Genomic DNA, 22002 nt, shown 5'->3' with positions numbered 1-22002 from the left:
CCTCCTCTTAAGGCTACTTCGCCAGATGGTGCAGCCTTTTCTTTTGTTTACCCATCGTCCCTGAGTTTACCTAACTAACCTTAGCGACTAAACTATGGAAACTGCCCGAGCAGCATCACCGCCGGACGGCGATAAGTAAGTCTTTTGTTGTTGTTGTTTAAATCTCCTACTGACTGACCCGCTAGACCAAACTTAACTGTCGACATAAAATAAACCTGCATCCACCTTTTACTTAGCTGTCCCTACTTCACAACGCAGACCTTTATAGCCAGATGTTTTGCTTTTTAGCGGTTTCCCCGGTTCACGCTGCCAAAAGACGGGTATGTGCAGTCTGCTCCCAATAACACCTCCTGAAGTTTTATCCGTAAACTTGGACGGCCACTCTTGTGACGCTACGTTTTGACACCTGTGGAACGGGCAACTGCTGGTACTTTTATTTGTGATTTCTCAGTCTAACTTTCGTCAATGTATCCGCACAACTGTTCGCGGCTGACTGACAGCTCTGCACACCAATGACAGGATATGGAAAGTCTGTGTACACCGCCGTCTCCGTGGTTACAGACCGACATTCCAAAGATGTGGGGGAAACGGGGGGGCGGGACTATAACATAAGCATGGATGGGTGCATTCTGTACGGGGAGACACGGCAAGAAAAAAATAAAGTTTTCAAAACTCACGAACTAACAAGAAATAAGCATGAAGTTGTCTGTATGGAGTGACACGCGCATGGCCACTAATTTATTTCACCTGCGAACAATGTTCAACCAGCGCATACTTTGCTAGCATGCACCAGCTAACTGAGCTAACGCGATGGCTAATCTCAGCTAACGTCAACAGTTTCCTTCCATGTTCTCAATGAACGTCGGAGGCTCTTAACGAACGAGTCTTCGTTTGACACAAGCGCGAAGCGCAGGGCGTGATACTAAGCGATACGCTTGTTCAAATGTTATGAGCTCAAGTTAGCCCTGCTCGAAGTCACAGGTGCTGTGGGCTGTGTGTCTACGTTAACCTGCCAGGTGCAAAGACGCTCGGGTTAGGGAACACGTTTCTCATTGGACAGAGCTGCTCTGGCTCCACCTTGCACAGTCCCTTCCCATTCATGTGCTCTCTTAACTTATTAATACTGCACTTAATAATAGAATAATAACAGTTTCACCAACTTTGTGCATATAAACAGGCCAGACAGGAAATATATTTCATCCACTAATGCAATACAAGCATGATAGAAGTTCAGGTAGAGACAACAAGAGTGTGTGACAACAAGAAGCTGCCATGACTAACTTGGTGCTGTTCTATTGTGCTGCAGGTAACCTGCCTGTGCACTGGAGGAGCGAGTGACACCAGGATGGGAGGGCTAGCAAGACTGTGCCAGAACTGAGGCCAAACTCTCACTCACCTGCTGCATTTAGGACTGCTACTCATTTTTTCGTAGCAACTTGTCGGCAGAGCTGTTTGACAAAGGAGACAAGCTCTGGATATTCCCTGTGTCCCTGCGTGAGCACAGCCCGGACACACATCATGACTCACTGAATCAATGGACACGAAAAAGTTCCCTGGCACTATGTTCAGGCAAGCGGACGCATCATCCAAGAGACGCCCCTGTGCTGGAAGTGGACTGAACTTGCCCGAACCATCCCCAGCCCCCTCCTCCCTCCAGCAGGGCCGTATCCGCGCTGTGGAGGTGGCACGAGGGAGAACAGGGTATGGGTTTACACTGTCAGGCCAAAGCCCATGTGTCCTCAGCTGCATCCTGAAAGGGAGCCCTGCAGACTATGTGGGCCTACGTTCTGGAGACCACATCCTCTCTGTCAACGACATCAATGTGTCCAAGGCGTCACATGAAGATGTGGTCAAACTGATTGGACGCTGCTCTGGTGTTTTAAAATTAGTCATCGCTGAGGGAGAGCGGCACCGGCGACACCATCACCACCAACGCACTGCTGGAAGTCGCCATCACAGCAGCAATACAATGGCAGCATCTCACCTGGACTCGTGTTCGAGCGAGGATGAGTTGGATGGTTTCTATGACAATAGTGTTAACAACAACAATAACAGCAGGTCAGGCTGTGGAGCTCGAGGGGGTTGGTGCAAACCCAAGTTGGATTCTAAGCAGTTGGGCATAAACAGGGCTGAGAAGGTGGTGGCGGAGCTGCAGTCTGGAGGGATTTTTAATATGATCTTTGAGAACTCCAGCCAGTCGTCCAGTAGCTCGGACAAGGAGAGGCCTGGGGTTAGCTCATCATCAAAACCTCGTCCTCTGTCTCACCCAGAGTTCCCACCATACCGGAACTCCTCCCGTAGCCAGAGCAATCCCAACCTACTGTCTGAGGAGGAGATGGCCCAAGTCCTGAACGATGATTCAGTCTTCGTGGACTCAGACTTTCATCATCTCAACCTTCATCCACATGAAGACCAAGATGTGGATGTAGGGGATGGGGGCGACTTGGGCCTAGAGCCTGGCGAAGGCATCCTCAATGTGGGCATGATTGTTGGCTACCTGGGCTCCATTGAGCTGGCCTCCTCTGGGACGAGCTTAGAGAATGACAGCCTGCAAGCCATCAGGGGCAGCATGAGACGCCTCAGAGCGGAGCAAAAGATTCATTCACTGGTTCTTATGAAGGTGTGACTGAATGTTATAATAGCTTGTTAATAGCTTGTTAGCTCTGTTTTTCTTAAACTAAACTGCAATTTCCTTGTAAGGCTTTAAACTTAATCTCATTAGACCACAAATAGATCAAGATTTGATCATACAAGTTTAGCACATATGTAAGCCTTAAAAGGCTAGTAAGCGATTTTAAAGCAATACACGTTTTGTAAAAATCAGCAACTATTTCCTCACGGTCCGCTAGCTGTCAGTTCTGTGTGTCTGCCTCTGGTCTTTCGGCTCAGCCCTGGCTCTGTAAATCATAAACCAAAAAAATGGTGCGGACCACGCAACACTGTGTGTGCAGTTTGTAAACATCACTCCCCTTAAGAGACATGCTAGCGCATGATGCTACAACTCAGGGGTTTTGGCCTTCTGTTTACCGCATCGGTCTCACATACCTGTGGCTGCGGGTTCGTTGGACAGCCAGAGCAGTAAACAACAGAGAGAGAAGCCAGCTTTCTCCAAAGTCGTTTACTACCCCTTTAATACTTCCTAGGAAAGCAAATATTAGTTAACATCACACTAGTTCAGTATTGTAAACATTGTATCAACAAGGAAGCCTGTCCGTCATCATGTTATTCTTACTGATGTCAGGTAAGTGTGATTGCCTCATTATTTTCCCTGGTATCAGGCGGTAACATGCATTCATTATTCCCCTCTAGGTCATGCATGACAGTGTGCGTCTGTGCAGTGACAGAGGTCAGGTCCTGGCCACCTATCCTGCAGAAAAACTAGCCTTCAGTGCTTGCTGTCCTGACGACCGGCGATTCTTCGGACTGGTCACAATGCAGGCCACTGACGACCATGACTATCATCGCTTCAGCATCGGACGAGAAGAAGAGGGCGGTTTGAGGACTTCCTGTCACGTGTTCATTGTGGACCCAGACCTCTGTCACCACCAGGTAAGAAGAGAGACACAAGGAGGATTACAAATCACTCTTAAAAAGGAAATTACTCTGTACTTATTATTTTGTTAATACACACACATACATACTTTGACTATGTCATCGCAATATTATTAAGTGTTGGATGTTATTTTTCTACTGTTAATATTGTAATGAATTATTTAATTAATGTTTAATTAAGTGTCAAAAAGTTCTAATAAAAATAAAATATTTGACTGGTTTAAATTACCATCTATTTTTGATGTTGCAGGGTCCATCAGGGTGGCAGTAATGAAAAATAACAGTCTGACATTTAAAAAATGTTATAGTTTCAGTACAGATACCAGAGCCCAACTGTTGTTTTTAAAACCTCTTAACAGAGGCAGAGGTTTTAGACATATGTGTGTTTGTGTGTGTGTATATATATATATATATATATATATATATATATATATATATATATATATATATATAAAGAAGCTAATTTAATTTAATTTAATCTAGTGTCAGTTATGATAATAATCCAGAAATACTGTATGTCTTTGGTTATAATTTATGTAATTAGAAACATGGTGACTTCTGTTTCCTCAGGTCCATTTAACCGTAGCCAAGAGGTTTGGTTTTGAGTGTACCCCTGACCCAGACATAGGAGGCTGCCTTGAATTCCCACCCAGTTCTCAGCCTGTCCTCCAGTTTGTCTCCGTCCTCTACCGGGATATGGGGGACAACATTGAGGGAGTTCGTGCTCGGGCCTTCCATGATCCAGACAACGACGCCCAACAGAACCACAGCACCAGCAGCAACAGCGATAGTGGGATTGGCAACTTTTTACCAGAGGAGAAGAGCAACAGAGTGCTCTTAGTAGACCTTGGAGGTCCTCCCAATCACAACCACGTCTCTGGGCTACGCTACTGGGACAGTCCCCCTTCCTCCCAGCAGGCCTGGAGCCCCACCCTAGGAGCTGCAGCCTCTCACCCACCTCCTCCTCCTCCGCCAGCTCTGAGAAACGGCCACTACCGTCACGATCCACACCTGGCTGACCTTCCTCACCCGCTCCCCTTAGCTCATCCTGATGTCCCCAGCAGACACTCGCGAGGGGTCCACCCTCACCACTACCCACCAGCGAAGCGGGGAGGAGCTGTTGGGGGAGGAGAAAAGAGAGGGGCTGGAGGAGCAGTAGGGGTGGAGCCCCAGAGGTGGCTGCCAGTCCATGTGCTGAGAGACTGGCGTCAGCAGCACCACCACAGCCACTTCCAGGGCCTGAGCAGTGATCAGGAGTCCTATGCTGAATCCACTGACGGGTGGTCATCAGCCAACTGCAGCACCTTGCCCCCACCCATGAATAAGATCCCAGCCGACCGCTACCGGGCCCCGCTAGCCCCTGGAGACCACCTGCCACCACCTGGAGTGAGCCACCCTCCTCCTCCTTCACGTCCCCACTCCCACACCCACCGGCGGGCTGTTCAGAAAGATGAGTGGGCCAAGAAGCTGTTTGGTACTGGAGACAGGGAGCGGTCTGGAGCACACAGAACTGAAAGAGAGAAGAAACGAGGGAATGCAAAGGAAGGAGAGAAAAAGGTACGTTTCATAAAGTGTTAGACTAGGACCCTTGGTTTGATGTTCAGTTTCTATGCCTATCACTTATTTCACATATTTTTGTTCATATGCTTTACCCACTTAATTGCCATGCTTTCCATAATAGTGCCTTCAGTATTGTGTTACACTGTGACAGTGTGTGGGTTGTGGGGCTTTTGGAAGAGTTGTGTCAAAACTGACCATGAGATGAGAAGCCCGGGCAGCTGGTAGGAACCCCCCATCACACCCCTCCGCTGTGGAAATTTACTCTGACTAGTGTATGTCCACGACTACAGTTTATTTAGGCTATAAATCCATCTGTGATCGTCCCACCGCTCTCTTTTTCAAGGCCTGGAAACTTGACTCAACGTAACTCATTCAGCCCGCAAATTCAATTTCTCACTTCCGTGAGAATCTTTTCAGTGGTGTTGAAAAGTTGTAATGAACAAAGTTCAACCCACCAAATGTCCCTGTGCTATATTGAATAATGTGAGCGCTGCAGTTGGCTCCCTACCCAGATTGATAAGTTATTTATCCCCACTGCTCCAGTATCATAAGATCATGTATTATGCACTAACCAGGCATCTGCCTTCACCTGAAAACCACCTGTTTCCCACTATAATGAGAGTCAGTGGTGACAGCAGAGCAGCTTTTAGACTAGTTTTAGTAGTGAATGTACACTGTTTGTATAATATTTTAATCAATTTAATCATGTTTTATAAATTACTGTAGAGATTAAAAGGTTTACATCAGTCATGTGTGAATTAAAATTATCCAACTGTTCCGAATAAGATTAAGCTACAGTAAGATTAATAGGCGGCATTATTTGGTGAGAAAATATTTGCAGTGAGATATATGCAGTGATACATATGAAGTCCATTATTATTATTATTTGTCTCCAGACAAAAGGACAGAAGAGGTCTGAGGTCGGACATGAAGAGCTTTGGAGGCTGTCCTGGTTAGCCATGATTACTTGTAGTGAGGATAAAAATGCAGATTTTGCCATGACAAATGTAGCTGTAGCTTTTCTTTGTCAATTTTTCTATTCCATGTACCTAATACATAAGAATTACACTGATAATATGGCTCTCTTGTTACCCATAGTATGCAGTGTATCAGACTTGTTAGCATCTGTCACATGGTGGCACTGTTTCAACATCTAAACCATAAGCCTCTCTGTAAGCCACTTATGCACTTCCATTATCCATTGGGGGAAAAAAGATATACTATTTATGCACATTGTTTGGTACTCGACATTCATCTGTACACATGAAGTAGACATGACTGTGCTCTACTAATAGAGGAAACGTCATATATAGGAAGAAAACTATTATAATACAGAAACAAGAAGTTGAATTTGCCTCTTAAACATTCTGCCATAAAGCTCCTTTGCTATCTAATAGCAATTTAATAAATGTGCCAGAGTAAAGCATATAGACTTAAGTGCAGGTAATGTGTGGTATGTTATCTGTAAAGAAAACAAGCTGTTCATTATAAAATACTCACTGTTCGCTCAAAAAGATATTGTGGCATGTTTAAAGTCTTCATTCAGCACTTGGTATGTGGGTGCAGTTTAGTTTTTACATGAAATAAGTGGGGTTTTGTGTGTGTTTGTTTGGCTTTTTGTTGTAAACAGGAAAGATGCCTTGTTTTTGTGACAATGATTATGTGTGTGCGCGTGCATGTGTGTGTGGGAGAGGTGGACGAGATCAACAGCACAGATTGAAGTTGTGAGTTTTCCACGAAAATGTTCGTCTTTCAGATGTTTCTCTGAAAATGCTGTGGTGCAGCCACACCCAAAACCAGCCAGGGACCACAGTGTCACACTGTTGTCAATTCCCTCTTCAGTTGAAATCTCAGCTTCCTCATAAAACCTTTGTTTGCTTTAAGCTTCAGTGCCATCATAAATACGACTTTAAAAACCTGAATAGGTTAAACAGGGGACATGCAAAAGTGTTTGTGCCTACACATGTCATCGAGTGTTCAAATCTGTGTTATCTGACACACACACACACACACACACACACACACACACACACACACACACACACACACACACACACACACACACACACACACACACACACACACACACACACAGATGAAGGGGTGACTTAGTATCCTGGCAACACCACTGGTCATATCCTGATGAAATGCCGACCTGCTCCTAATGAGCCAGTCACATTCAACATGCGCCGCAGCTCAGCCTGTGGATCCTGGCTGTCAACATTAATTAATTACTCATTGGTTAACTGGGCTCCGTGGATATATGCTGCCACAGAATAAGGACATTTCCATATTGTGAGCAGAGAGAAAGAAGTAGAGTGTTACTCTAAAAGCAAAAGAGCAACTGTTGTTTTAGGGCTAATTGATGACTTGTGAGGGGAAATGCAAGACTGTCTTCTTTGGTTCACTTTACTACTCAGTGTGGTCACATCACCTTCAGGTGGCTTTAGACAATGTATCCTGATGACCCAGTGTCTAATTTTCTTGTGCGTATTTTAGTCAACAGTTTATGGCGTCATGTAGCAGCTGGTAAGTTTTCACTTCATTCATAAGTTATCTGGAATCTTCTGTTTATAAATTTATTTGAATATCAATGGGAGCACGCTGAGGAAGCACAATAATGAGACCACCTGAATGATAAAAGATTCCAATGTGCGAGCACAACATGCTACTTTCTCCGATACGCCTCTGCAAGTGTCATTGTTATCATGTCCATCTCCTGATGTGTGTCTCTGTGCCATGGTTTGTGTTGACTAAAGTAATATCTGGGGCTGCAGGTGAAAGTGGCAGGACTGTACATGCCTGTGTCCACCGTGTGGAATTTAACATTTAAGTGGAAAAAAAGGCACAGGCATGCATTTGTAACAGCAAAGCTTCAGTCAAAGCTTTTTGCACACATCTCTTCCTGTAGGACTGTCGGCATAGGTTTTTTCTTGCGCCTAATCGACATTTAGACGTTTAATCATCCAAAACACCTGAACCAGGCCACACACACGCACACACACACACAAACACACACACACTAGTCTTAGGTGTAATAGATAGTGGCATGCTGTACCTGAACGCGCTATTGAGCAAAACGTGTTTGAACTGGATCGTGGTTAAGATAATATGGTTTGCAAGCAAATAGCTTTTGATGCAAAACCTGTTTAGTTAAAATGATGTTACAACCCATCAATGCACTTCAGTCTTTATTAACCCATGATCTACGACTGTGGATGCTGCTTGCTTTGAGATTTATTTCACACAGTTCATAGTCCAGCAGCAGCGTAGACACTGTAAATATTCAATGTACTTATAACAAGGATTGCATTGAATATTGCTGTGTTAGGTAAAATAAGTGCTCGTTTATTACATTATTTATTTTATTGGTTGCATTTTTGTTGTGCAGACTTTTTTAGGTTAACTAATTGCTTGTTTGTTTGCCAGCATCTCATCTCATCATCTCATCTCATCTTCAACCGCTTATCCGTGGTCGGGTCGCGGGGGCAGCAGCTTCAGTAGGGGGCCCCAAACTTCCCTTTCCCGGGCCACATTAACCAGGTCTGACTGGGGGATCCCGAGGCGTTCCCAGGCCAGTGTGGAGATATAATCTCTCCACCTAGTCCTGGGTCTACCCCGAGGTCTCTTCCCAGCTGGACGTGCCTGGAACACCTCCCAGGGGAGGCGCCCAGGGGGCATCCTTACCAGATGCCCGAACCACCTTAACTGGCTCCTTTCTACGCAAAGGAGCAGCGGCTCTACTCCGAGCTCCTCACGGATGACTGAGCTTCTCACCCTATCTCTAAGGGAGACCCCAGCCACCTTTCTAAGGAAACCCATTTCGGCCGCTTGTACTCGCGATCTCGTTTTTTCGGTCACGACCCATCCTTCATGACCATAGGTGAGGGTAGGAACAAAGATTGACCGATAGATCGAGAGCTTTGCCTTCCGGCTCAGCTCCCTTTTTGTCACAACGGTGCGGCAAAGCGAGTGCAATACCGCCCCCGCTGCTCCAATTCTACGGCCAATCTCACGCTCCATTGTCCCCTCACTCGCAAACAAGACCCCGAGGTACTTAAACTCCTTTACTTGAGGTAAGGGCTCATTCCCTACCCAGAGTAGACAATCCACCGGTTTCCTGCTGAGAACCATGGCCTCAGATTTTGAGGTGCTGATTCTCATCCCAACCGCTCCACACTCGGCTGCGAACTGATCCAGTGAGTGCTGAAGATCACAGACCGATGGTGCCATCAGGACCACATCATCTGCAAAAAGCAGTGATGAGATCCCCAGGCCACCGAGCTGCAACCCCACCCCACCACGACTACGCCTCGATATCCTGTCCATGAATATCACAAACAGGATTGGTGACAAAGCGCACCCCTGGCGGAGACCAACCCCCACCGGGAACGAATCCGACTTACTGCCGAGAACCCGGACACAGCTATTGCTTTGAGTATACAGGGATTGGATGGCCCCAAGAAGTGACCCCCTCACCCCATACTCCCTCAGCACCTCCCACAGTATCTCCCGGGGGACCCGGTCATATTCCTTCTCCAAATCCACAAAGCACATGTAGACTGGATGGGCATACTCCCAGGCCCCCTCCAGGATCCTTGCAAGGGTAAAGAGCTGGTCCGTTGTTCCACGTCCAGGACGGAATCCACATTGTTCCTCTTCAATCTGAGGTTCGACTATTGGCCGAACCCTCCTTTCCAGCACCTTGGAGTAGACTTTACCCGGGAGGCTGAGAAGTGTGATACCCCTGTAATTGGCACACACTCTCTGGTCCCCCTTTTTGAACAGGGGAACCACCACCCCGGTCTGCCACTCGTTTGGCACTGTACCCGACGTCCACGCAATGTTGCAGAGACGTGTCAACCAAGACAGCCCCTCCACACCCAAAGCTTTCAACATTTCTGGGCGGATCTCATCAACCCCTGGGGCTTTGCCACTGTGAAGTTGTTTGACTACCACAGTGACCTCCGCCAGGGAAATTGACGATGATCCTCCATCAGCCTCCAGCTCTGCCTCTACCATAGAGGGCGTGTTAGTCGGATTCAGGAGTTCCTCAAAATGCTCCTTCCACCGCCCGATTACCTCCTCAGTTGAGGTCAACAGTGTCCCATCCTTACTGTACACAGCTTGGATGGTTCCCCGTTTCCCCCTCCTGAGATGTCGAATGGTTTTCCAGAAGCATCTTGGTGCCGACCTAAAGTCCTTCTCCATGACTTCTCCGAACTTCTCCCACATCCGCTGTTTTGCCTCTGACACGGCAGAGGCTGCAGCCCTTCGGGCCCGTCGGTACCTTGCAACTGCTTCCGGAGTCCTCTGGGATAACATATCCCTAAAGGACTCCTTCTTCAGTTGGACAGCTTCCCTGACCACCGGTGTCCACCACGGAGTTCGAGGGTTACCGCCCCTTGAGGCACCTAAGACCTTGAGACCACAGCTCACCGCCGCAGCTTCAGCAATGGAAGCTTTGAACATTTCCCACTCGGGTTCAATGCCCCCAACCTCCACAGGAATGCCAGAAAAGCTCCGCCGGAGGTGTGAGTTGAAAATCTCCTGGATGGGGGCCTCCTCCAGACGTTCCCAGTTCACCCGCACTACACGTTTGGGCTTACCAGGTCTATCCAGAGTCTTCCCCCACCCCCGGATCCAACTCACCACCAGATGATGATCAGTTGACAGCTCCGCCCCTCTCTTCACCCGAGTGTCCAAAACATGCGGCCTCAGATCAGATGAAACGATCACAAAATCGATCATCGACCTTTGGCCTAGGGTGCTCTGGTACCATGTACACTTATGAGCATCCTTATGTTCGAACATGGTGTTCATTATAGACAAGCCATGGCTAGCACAGAAGTCTAATAACAAACAACCACTTGGGTTCCGATCAGGGAGGCCGTTCTTCCCAATCACGCCTCTCCAGGTGTCTCCATCATTGCCCACGTGGGCGTTGAAGTCTCCCAGCAGAACAACGGAGTCCCCTACTGGGGTCCTTTGCAGGACTCCATTCAGGGTCTCCAAAAAGGCCGAATACTCTGAACTCCTGTTTGGTGCATATGCACAAACAACAGTCAGAGTTTTCCCCCCTACCACCCGAAGGCGTAGGGAGGCGACCCTTTTGTCCACCGGGGTAAACTCCAACACAGCGGCGCTCAGCCGGGGGTTTGTGAGTATCCCCACACCCGCCCGTCGCCTCTCCCCCTGGGCAACTCCAGAGAAAAAAAGAGTCCAACCCCTATCCAGGAGTACAGTTCCAGAACCGAAACTGTACGTAGAGGTAAGCCCCACGAGATCCAACTGGTAGCGCTCCACCTCCCGCACAAGCTCCGGCTCCTTCCCCCACAGAGATGTGACGTTCCACGTCCCCAGAGCCAGCTTCTGCAGCCCAGGTCCGGTTCGTCGAGGTCCCCGACCTCCACTGCCACCCGTGTGGCAGCACACCCGACACCAGCGGTTCTTCCTATGAGTGGTGGGCCCACAGGATGGAGAGGAGGTAGGTGCCACGTAGCTTTTTCGGGCTGTGCCCGGCCGGGCTCCGTGGCAAACCCGGCCACTAGGCGCTCGCCGACGAGCCCGCCGCCTGGGCCTAGCTCCAGACGGGGGCCCCGGGCTTCCTCCGGGCTGGGTCCCTTTTCCTCTTCCTCTGCTGTCCATGGTGTCTTTGTTGAACCATACTTAGTCTGGCCCCTCGCCTGAGACCACTCTGCCATGGGAAACCCTACCAGGAGCACTAGGCTCCAGACAACACAGCCCTCAGGTTCATAGGGACACACAAACCCCTCCACCACGGTAAGGTGATGGTTCCCCGAGAGGTTTGTCAGCAGGATTACGCAATAACTACTGAACAGTTTTCCACCAAACGTGGTGGAACGATGAGACTGGGCCAATAAAGAACCCATTAATTCTTGGCATGGATTTGGACAAATTCATTTTTTCAACATTAAAAGAGAAGGCATAGTGTGGACTTTTCCACTGACTTCCCAGGGAATAATTCATGGATCTTGAAATCAGGCATATTTACCCTATTTAACCCCGACATACTTTATTGTTGGGGTTTGGCCTTGGCTGAGGTGTGTGCTCCACTGTGTGCCCTTCTAGCTGTTTATTCAAACTCATTCACAGATACAAATACATAGATGGGAGTTTCAGTCAAAATGTCTTTTGCTCTCGGCCTCTGACTTTGCAATGCAGTGCCCAGAATGGGAGCTCAGCAGTAGCCGCTGAGGAAGGAGAGGCACACAGTATCCCCAGAAACGTTCTCATGTGCTCTAGGTTATTAGACCTGGCAACCAAATCAGCAGCCTGCTTGTCTGATTTGTGCCTACTGCCATTGTTGTACGTATATGTACATACAGCATGTGAACTGAACATGTGTGTCTTTCTCCCCTCAGGGTGGTCGGTTCCGCGGTCTGACAATGGGCTTCCCTCCTCTCCCACAGCGCTCCTCAGGCAGGCGCTCCTTTGGACGCTCCAAACGCCTCAGCCTGGCCCGCTCCCTAGACGACCTGGAGGTAGGAGTGTATGATACACACACACACACACACACACACACACACACACACTACTGTTACAGTAGTAACAGTAAATACATGTGCCGACAAGTGTTGCGGTGTTGAAGCTAAGTCTGACCTCTGTTATTGTCACATTTGATTTCTCCCTATAGCTGTAAGAAATGACCTGGTACCAAGTCATTTGAGAGGCATGAGGTTTCCCCTGACAATATGTCTATTTAGTTTGTCTTTACAACATAGTAGAATGAGAAAGTCTGCAGTGGTACTTGAGAGTACTTGCCACAGGAAAGATACAATGGTTTACTATCAAGGTCACCACTGTAAATCCTCTAGATCCCTTAGGCTTGCATAATGTTATATTAATCATAATTGTATTTAAATGTATGGTATTTCATTTCCAGAATCTATTTGTGTGTGTGTGTGTGTGTGTGTGTGTGTGTGTGTGTGTGTGTGTGTGTGTGTGTGTGGACCCGAACAGAGCCCTGCTGTTCATAGCAGTAGTTTTGGTTCAAAGATAGAGATCAGAAGAGAGCTAAATGTTTCCGCTGTTTAGTGGCTACTGAGGCAGCCTGGGAGCAGATAAAGAGATCCTACTGTCGCTTCAGTCGTGAGCTTCTTTTTAAATGTGCTGTTCTTTTTAAAACTTTTTCCCTTTGTTGGACAGCACAGTAGACAGTGACAGGAGAGAGACTGGGTATGACGTACTGCTAAAGTCCCTGGTTGGATTTGGTCCCCACACTGGTTTTAAGTAATGTAAAAGCTGTTTTTGTGTGGCTTTTATGAAAAAAAAGTGTAAACTATACAAAGGGGAATTCATTTGTAGATCTATCGGTGCCTTGTTGTTTGTTGTTGTTAAGCTTCACCTCAAACTGTAATTTTGTCATATTCATAATGTGATTATGAATGTGAATGTTACATTTTGCTGGGTGTACTGTGCTAACAATACAACACAATGCAACCCGTGCATTGTGTTGTAACTTTCAACCCATTATATTCATTTCTTTTATTCATGACATAGTTAACAGGTCATCAAGTGGTAACTTCAGCAGCCCCAGTGCATTTCTGCAGACATTTGAATTTTACACCATTATGCATGGTTCGTACAGGGGAAGATTCTGTCCCACTGCCAGACCATCCATTGGTTTCTCTCTTCTTTTCTCCGCATCAACCCTCCACCCTCCTCTCCCTCTATTCTACCTTTTTCTTCCGGCCGTTCGGCATTTTCTCTTGCTGAACATGCGGCGATGTCGACAAACAGAGAGGGCTTTGTGTTGTGAGAGGAGGTAGGACAGAGAGATGTGTGTGTGTGTGTGTGTGTGTGTGTGTGTGTGTGGTGATGGTGGTGGGGCAACAGGGTGTGTTAGCCTGCACTTCTAATGAGATCTGATGAGCAATAAACTGACATTGTCCTCATTAGTGAGGCCTCAACACAAAAGCAGCACAGACACACACACACATAGACACACATATACATGATGAGCTGTGCATATGCAAACACACGCACACACACACACAGATTGCAACCCCAAGTCAATAACACACTGATACACATAAGCTTGATTGCATGTACACACACGCACGCACACTCACACACGCAAGCACACACGCACGCGCACACACACACACACACACACACACACAGTTCTCCTTAAGGTGATGCTGTGGTATCTAAGCTTTTCCAGTAGCTTTCAGAGTTCATGATGCAGTTGAAGTGTCTGTGCATGCGCACAAGTATGCCAGTATGCATGAGTTGTGCACATGACTATATGTACATGTGTATGTGTGCCAGAGCTTGAGGCTTGCTGCTTGTCTTGTGATGGGTCCGATTGTAGAGCATAACCATTAAACAAAACACACTCACACACAAACAAACGCACAAACAGACAATGTCTTATGACAGCAGTAAGGGGAAGGAAGTCCGACCATACACATCTGCTCTCCTCCAGCTGTATGTGTCTGTATTACAGAGTTCTGATGAACTATCATTTCCCCAGTGTCGTGCACATGCAGGCTAAGGGAAAGCTATTTAGAAACTACCGTCAACAAGATAAAAAAAAAACAGGCTCACATTCTGCTAACTGAATTAACCATTTCAAAGAAAGCTGAAGAGTGGTCCTCAAAGGTTGACATCAACAGCAAGATGACTGTGGGAGCATTTGGTCCCACCTGTGTAAAGGTATTTATTAAAGTAAGAAAATGAAATGAAAACACACACACACACACACACACACACACACACACACACACACACACACACACACATAAATGATAATTCAAAGGTCAACAACACAAATATAAGAACCACACAATTGAAACAACAGGCTGACTGCAAGGTTGCTGGTTTGAGTTTTCTTTTTGAAACGTCAAAAAGTGACATGCCGTAATTGAGCCGCAGTGACTGGCGCCGCGCTGCTGGACAAACAGCTGTTCACCTGTTTCATCAAAGTTCGGTTCAGAACCATCAGATGAACATTTCTCCAGATATGACTGACAGACTGAGTAAGAAGGTGTCTCCAGCAGTGGACTGTAGCCTCAGTAGCCTATCTGCTTTGAGAAATTTACTTCGATGAAGACAAAACATATGTATGATAGTGGGAATGAAATGAAAATCCCAATACAAAGAATTATGGTCTTTAAAAATATGAAGAAAAATGACCTGATATATTGCAATATCCTCAGGAAATAATCCTAATCTTATACAAATTGCTACTTTTCCTCAAAATTCCTGCCGGTATGAAGTTCAATATTTATGTTTATTTGAATTAATTTTTTAATTTTTATTGTTTTTATGCAATGAAAAATTATATTTTCAAAAGAAGCTACTTTTCCACCTTTTTGTATGTGGGTGGGGGTCAGTGTCCATTCAACACATGTATAGGTTGTAAAGCTAAAGCCCACAATTATTTGTGAGAGCATAAAGTCCTTCATAGATCTAGCCTCATAAATTGCTGTCAAAGTTCACCAGATCTATGGATTTAACTTTGAAATGTAGAAAATATTAATCAATTTTTTTTTGGGCTACAGTGATTTTTCTTCCCTGATCAAAGGTCTACAGAAGCCTGTCATTTCAGAAGCCAAAGATCATTACATTTTGCTGTATTTTTTTGTTCCAACCATCCATTTCATGAAGGGGATATATCAAAATGATGGTCGCTTTTTGTTCTACCTTGGGTAGGGGTATCTGAAAAACTAAAGCCCTAGTACTGTAACTGCCCCCCCCCCCCTTTGAAATCAAAATTCCACCCCTGATTTATGGTATACGTCACACACCAACAACCAGACACAGAGTTAGTTAGTTTACCGGCATTTGGTTGTTGGCGAGAGTTAATAGAGGCAAAAGGATGCAGGACTGAGGATAAACCTCTTGTTGTTGCTATTGGACTAGTGGGGGCTAGGGATATTCTGTTACGACGAGCAGGAAAGCAGGACCCAAATGCAGAGGTGCACTTAACGTAGTCTTTATTAAAATAAAAAAGAAAACAGACTTACGATGTTTTCAAACGAAAAAACAAAATCCAACTAAAGGTGTCCTCGAAATGTAGCAAACCGATACACTGAAAAAACTAGAGCCAGGGGCAAAAGGACAAACTGTGGCAAAACAACAGACGCCGACCAGGGAACATAACAGGAGCAGACATCACAGGACAGACTGGGGAAAAACAACAGACGATCTGACACAGACAAAGGGAAGCACAGTGACTAAATACACACACGGTGGGCAGGGCAAATTGAACATAGGTGAGACACATTAGGAACAGGTGCAGACAATCACAGGGGCAGGAGACACAGGAAAATCAAAGTGAAACGAGCCAGGAAAACAGGAAAATAGGAAGTAAAAAAACTAATTAAAATTAAACAGGAAATACAAAACACATGACAGTGGCAGGAGACATGAAGAAAAACAAAGTGAACAGACCCGAGCCAGGGAAACAGGAAGTACAAAAACTAATTCAAAATAAAACAGGAAATACAAAACACAAGATCATGACAGAACCCCCCTATCAAGGAATTCCAGGGAACTGGACAGGGGTCTTGCTGGAGGGGTTCAGCAGGCATAGGAGCTCCGGGGGACGGCCCGGACCTGGCAGGCAGGCATAACAGTTCTGGGGGACGGCCCGGAGGCCTGGTAGGCAGGCATGACAGCTCTGGGGGATGGCCAGCAGGCCGGGCAGACAGGCATAGCAGTTCTGGGGGACCACCCATGAGGGACGCGTCGATCGGCCCACCAACTGGCGAAAAGGAGCAGAGTTCGGCTGGACCACCGACGAGCGGCGCGTCGATCGGCCCACCGACTGGCGAGAAGGAGCAGAGTTCGGCTGGACCACCGAGGAGCGGCGCGTCGATTCGGCCCACCGACTGGCGAGAAGGAGCAGAGTTCGGCTGGACCACCGACGAGCGGCGCGTCGATCGGCCCACCGACTGGCGAGAAAGAGCAGAGTTCGGCTGGACCAACGACGAGCGGCGCGTCGATCGGCCCACCGACTGGCGACGTTGAGCAGGCGTTGGTCGGACCACCGACGAGGGACGCGTTGATTGGCCCACCAACTGGCGAGGTGAAGCAGAGTTCGGTTGGCCCACCGACACGTCGTGGAGCTGGCGTTGGTCTGACCACCGAGAGTTCGACTGGACCATCGACGAGTGACTAGTCAATCGGCCCACCGGCTGGGGACGTGGAGCAGGCGACAGTCGGACCTCCGACGAGGGACGTGTTGATCGGCCCACCGACTGGAGACGTGGAGCAGGCGACGGTCAGACCACCGATGAGGGACTAGTCGATCGGCCCACCGGCTGGGGACATGGAGCAGGCGTTGGTCGGACCACCGACTGGAGACGTGGAGCAGGCGACGGTCACACCACCGACGGGGAACGTGTTGATAGCAGGCCCGATGCTAGCTGATGTGGAATACAGCTGAAGGCAAGCAAGCCTGCCGACGTGGAGACCAGCTGCACACTAGGAACCCGGTTGCTAGCTGACGGTGTGGTTGACTGGAGGCTACCAGCAGCAGAGGTCTCAAAACTCCCCAATTGAGGGAACCAGTCCACCAGCCACTGTGTTGACCGGATCAAATGCTGCATCAGAGTCCTTATCGTATCTTTTTCTTCAGTGCTTTTAGCACGCTCCAGATAATCCCAAAGTCCCTGGACTTGTCGCACCACAGACGGGGAACGTGGCGATCGGTCCTCCGACTGGCGACGTGGAGACCGGCCGTACACCCGGAACCATGATGCTAGCAAGCCTGATGCTAGCCACCTGGGGCGCCGGCCGGATGGCACTACGGGGGGGCCGGCTGGGAGTCCGGGGCATTCAAAAAGTCTTTCAGCCAGCCGGGTAAAAAGCCCTTTAACCAGGGCTTCAGGGAAACTTCCTTGCGTGCCCTGTACAGAGCCACCTCCTTCCTCTCCTTGTCATTGTCCCTCTTGTAGATCCCATGGATACACGTCAGTGTATAAATCAGCTCAGGGAGATCCAAATCAATTAAAGCACCTGCTGGGTCCATTGGGGTCAGATCGTTCTGTCACGACGAGCAGGAAAGCAGGACCCAAATGCAGAGGTGCACTTAACGTAGTCTTTATTAAAATAGAAAAAAAACAGACTTACAATGTTTTCAAACGAAAAAACTAAATCCAACTAAAGGTGTCCACGACATGTAGCAAACCGATAAACTGAAAAAACTAGAGCCAGAGGCAAAAGGACAAACTGTGGCAAAACAACAGACGCCGACCAGGGAACATTACAGGAGCAGACATCACAGGACAGACTGGGGAAAAACAACGGACGATCTGACACAGACAAAGGGAAGCACAGTGACTAAATACACACACGGTGGGCAGGGCAAATTGAACATAGGTGAGACACATTAGGAACAGGTGCAGACAATCACAGGGGCAGGAGACACAGGAAAATCAAAGTGAAACGAGCCAGGAAAACAGGAAGTACAAAAACTAATTCAAAATAAAACAGGAAATACAAAACACGGAATCATGACAGTGGCAGGAGACACGTGGAAAAACTAAGTGAACAGACACGAGCCAGGGAAACAGGAAGTACAAAAACTAATTCAAAATAAAACAGGAAATGTGCTGAGTACGGAGCCTTGAGGAACGCCTTGTGTGACTGTGGCTGTTACAAAGGTTCGATTAAATGGGATCTGTTGGTGAGGTAAGACTGGAGCCAGCTGAGTGAGAGTCTGGTAAGCAGGATGTCATGGCTCACTGTATCGAAGGCTGCACTCACGTCGAAGAGGATGAGGATGTTGAGGGAACCGGAATCAGCAGAGGTGAGGAGGTCATTGAGATCCTGAAAACTAGATTGGAGGAGTTTGAATAGTTTATTGACGTGGAGATGGGATTGGAGTTGAGTGGCGACAATGTGTATCAGAGTTTGAGAAAGGAAGGAGAGGTTAGAGATTGGGCAGTAGTTACTGAGGGAGGAGGGATCGAGACCTGATTTCTTTAAAATGGGGGTGACAGAGGCAGTTTTAAAAGCAGAGGGGACACTTCCATGGGACAGTAAGGAGTTGAAGAGGTTAGTGAGTTAGAGGCAGAGGACGGGGAGGCAGGACTTCAGCAGGTAGTTGATTTGAAAGAGCTGATGAGGTTCAGGAATGGTAACCAGGTCAAACTGGGAGAGGCGTCAGTGTGAAGGAGGGGTCGGGAGGTCAAGAGAGATGGGGAGAAGAGGGGCCGTTGTGGGTGCTGAAGTAGATGCAGGGGGGGGCGGATACAGGGGATAATGATTGGTTAATTATGTTGATTTTGTCACCAAAAAATGGAGGAATGAGTTGCAGAGATCCGGGGTAGAGGTAGGAAGGGTGTTGGTGCTGGGCTTTAGGAGGTTGGCCACTGTGGTGAAGATGGTTCTGGGGTTTTGGCAGGGGTCAGTGAAGATGTTGGAGTTTTAGTGAGTTGTTCGAGTATGCAGGTGGGGCAGTCCATATTTAAGTCACTGAGTAGCAGCAGACGTGGGGAGAGGGATGAAGCTAGTGTGTCAGTGAAATCAGAGCGGAAGGAGGGATTTGGTTTAAGTGGCCGGTAAAAGAGGACAACTGTCGTGGAGGTTAAGGCTTTGAAGGCGAGGAATTCAAAGGATGATACTGAGGGAAGGGTGAGTTCTGTGATCCGGAGATTCTGGTTGAATATGACAGCGAGGCCACCTCCACGGCGGGAGGGGCGGGGTTTGGAGATGAAGTTAAAACCAGGAGGGATGCTTGGTTGAGGGAGAAGAAGTAATGGGTTGTTGCCAGGTTTCAGTGAGCAGAAGGAAATCCAGAGTGTTGTTGAGGATTAGTTCATGTAGTGCGGGGGCTTTATTGTTGAGTGATTGGGTGTTTAGGAGCGTGAGCTTGGCAGAGTAAGAGGGTGGTGGGATCGGGGCAGGCTGGAGAGGTCTGTGGTTGTCCAGGTTAGTAGTGCAAGGGGGTGCTGGGGAGGGGTGGTGGTACAGTTGTGGGCGGGGGGGCAGTCAATGGATTAGTAGATGATTGGACATTAAGTAGCTCAGTTTTGGTGTGTGGTGAAGTGGAAGAAGTTTGTGGAGGGCGGAGAGCACTGGAGTCCAGTCTAGGTTTTGTATCCTGCCAGGCAGGTTGGAATGTATGAGGTCTACAGGCGGAAGCGCTCTCATGACACGACAGAGGTGTGACGGAGCATGCAGCTGAGCAGCTGGTTGGAATGAATTGTCCGTGCTGGGAATAAACAAATCTGCGGCGAGAGCCTCTGTGGATGTAGCGTGGTCGGCGTAGGAGTCCAAGGTGTTTGATGACTGAGATGCAAGATGGGATGGTGAAGTTGAAGAGGTCCAGCAGCTGCGGAGTTGAATATTTAAGCATGGTGCCGGGCGGAGGGACTGAGAGCTCAAAGTTAGCGGTTGGCCGTGGGCCTGGTGAACACAGGAGGATGGCTGTTGTAAATGCTAAGATTGTCCACAGGATGACAGGAGGAGATGAGCAACCACTGGAGATGAGGGGAAAACCATGCAGAGTAATCAGGTTAGCTGCTGTTGCAGCTAGCATGAGCCACCACTCGATGGCAGAACGAGGGCGACCTGCTAGCAGCTAGCCGAAGAGCAGCGGAGAGGCTGTCCATGGGTGAAGCCCTAGGTATCAGCCAGCCGATGCCCAGAGGTTGACACAGACGATTTGAGGGCAGCGGCAGCAGGCTACAGGGCAATAGCAGGCGGAGAAGCGGCGAACAGACAGCACCAGCGTCCTCTCCGACATGCACCACCACACACTGCGAGCACCATATTTTGGTTTAAAATGCATATTATATACTTATATCATGCATATAAGTGCATTGATCATTACGCCAACAAATTTGCATTCCATTGCACGCATATTACACATTCAAACGCTCAGCAAACAAACAGTATATGGGCTGAAAATGCAAGTGGTAGTTCAGTTTGATTAAGACACTGTTATTTTTTGTGTTATGTTAGTTTTCATCTGCGATGTCACAGCAAATCAGACTATGCCTCATATCTGTGTAAAACCATGTAACATTACTTCGTCAGTCGACATGGTTCATGGTTCTTTGGCTTCTGAGGAAGCTGGTTCTTTCTCTGTCAGCATGTCAACAAATGCATGTGCACGATCCAGGACTTTAAGTTACCACTGTGGTGAAATACACCTTCCACCTGTGCCAATGAGCACTTCTTACATTGTCCTTGATCTTGAAGTACATTGTCATTGATCTAAGATTTTTTTTTTTATTCTCTTTTTCATAGGATGTCAGAATGGGTCTATGCCTATTTTTGGTATGTTCATGCATGATTGTTCCAAAGCTAAATGATTTAGAGCCCTAATGTTTGTGTCTTACCCACAGACAAATACAGTCTGTTTCTCCATGGGGAATGGTGTGACGTCAAAACTGATCTCACACGCAAACACACATCATAGGCCACGACCCTAAGACATGCGCCTGACACTTTCCGCAATGCGTAAAAGTCAATTCACCCTGAAATAATTTTTTAAAGGTGAAACATTTTCTTTTTTCTTTTAAGATGCAGCGACCTCCTAACAAACATCCTGAAAATGTTTTTGCTGGTCCTCGCTTCATACACCGTCACTAACAGATCTTTTCCCAACATGATCCCAATCTAAGAGACAGGGAATGAAATCCACATTCCTTGTTGTGTGCAAAAATGCAGTCTAAAGTTCAGCGAAAGCTAATTTGTGGCCTCAGAAGTCTGCGTTGGTGAAATCAAGTGTTTTCCGGCCAAGCTCGAGCCCCGGCAGCCGCCGAGCCGAGTGAGCCCTGGCTGTCAATCAAATAGACCACGCCCCTAATTATGCAGAATTTCAAACAGTAATATAATAAAAATGGGCGAGTTATAAAAAAATTCACCCCCCCAGAGTTGTCACGAAGGGGGGGATTATCCATTGGG

The 22002-nt window shown here is 47.6% G+C and overlaps 1 protein-coding gene across 9 annotated transcripts in view; it reads left to right on the top strand.

Moving 5' to 3' along the window:
- rgs12b (regulator of G protein signaling 12b) overlaps positions 1 to 22002 on the top strand; it is a 53677-nt gene continuing 31675 nt past the window's right edge. For 3 of the 9 annotated variants that reach the window (XM_047333875.1, XM_047333873.1, XM_047333871.1), the window contains exons 1-6: positions 41 to 135; positions 289 to 427; positions 1307 to 2620; positions 3310 to 3549; positions 4123 to 5109; positions 12498 to 12617. In XM_047333875.1, the coding sequence (XP_047189831.1) occupies positions 1535 to 2620; positions 3310 to 3549; positions 4123 to 5109; positions 12498 to 12617 (2433 nt within the window). In that variant the 5' untranslated portion in view covers positions 41 to 135; positions 289 to 427; positions 1307 to 1534. Of the gene's footprint in view, positions 136 to 288; positions 428 to 1306; positions 2621 to 3309; positions 3550 to 4122; positions 5110 to 12497; positions 12618 to 22002 lie in introns of those variants that run through there. The other 6 variants (XM_047333878.1, XM_047333876.1, XM_047333872.1 and 3 more) reach the window with 4 other exon arrangements.

The sequence above is a fragment of the Scophthalmus maximus genome, chromosome 8 (genome assembly GCF_022379125.1).
Source record: "Scophthalmus maximus strain ysfricsl-2021 chromosome 8, ASM2237912v1, whole genome shotgun sequence".
In the NCBI taxonomy this organism is placed as follows: Eukaryota; Metazoa; Chordata; class Actinopteri; order Pleuronectiformes; family Scophthalmidae; genus Scophthalmus; species Scophthalmus maximus.
Note: the sequence above shows the minus strand (reverse complement) of the source record. Positions and strands in the feature narration are given on the sequence as shown.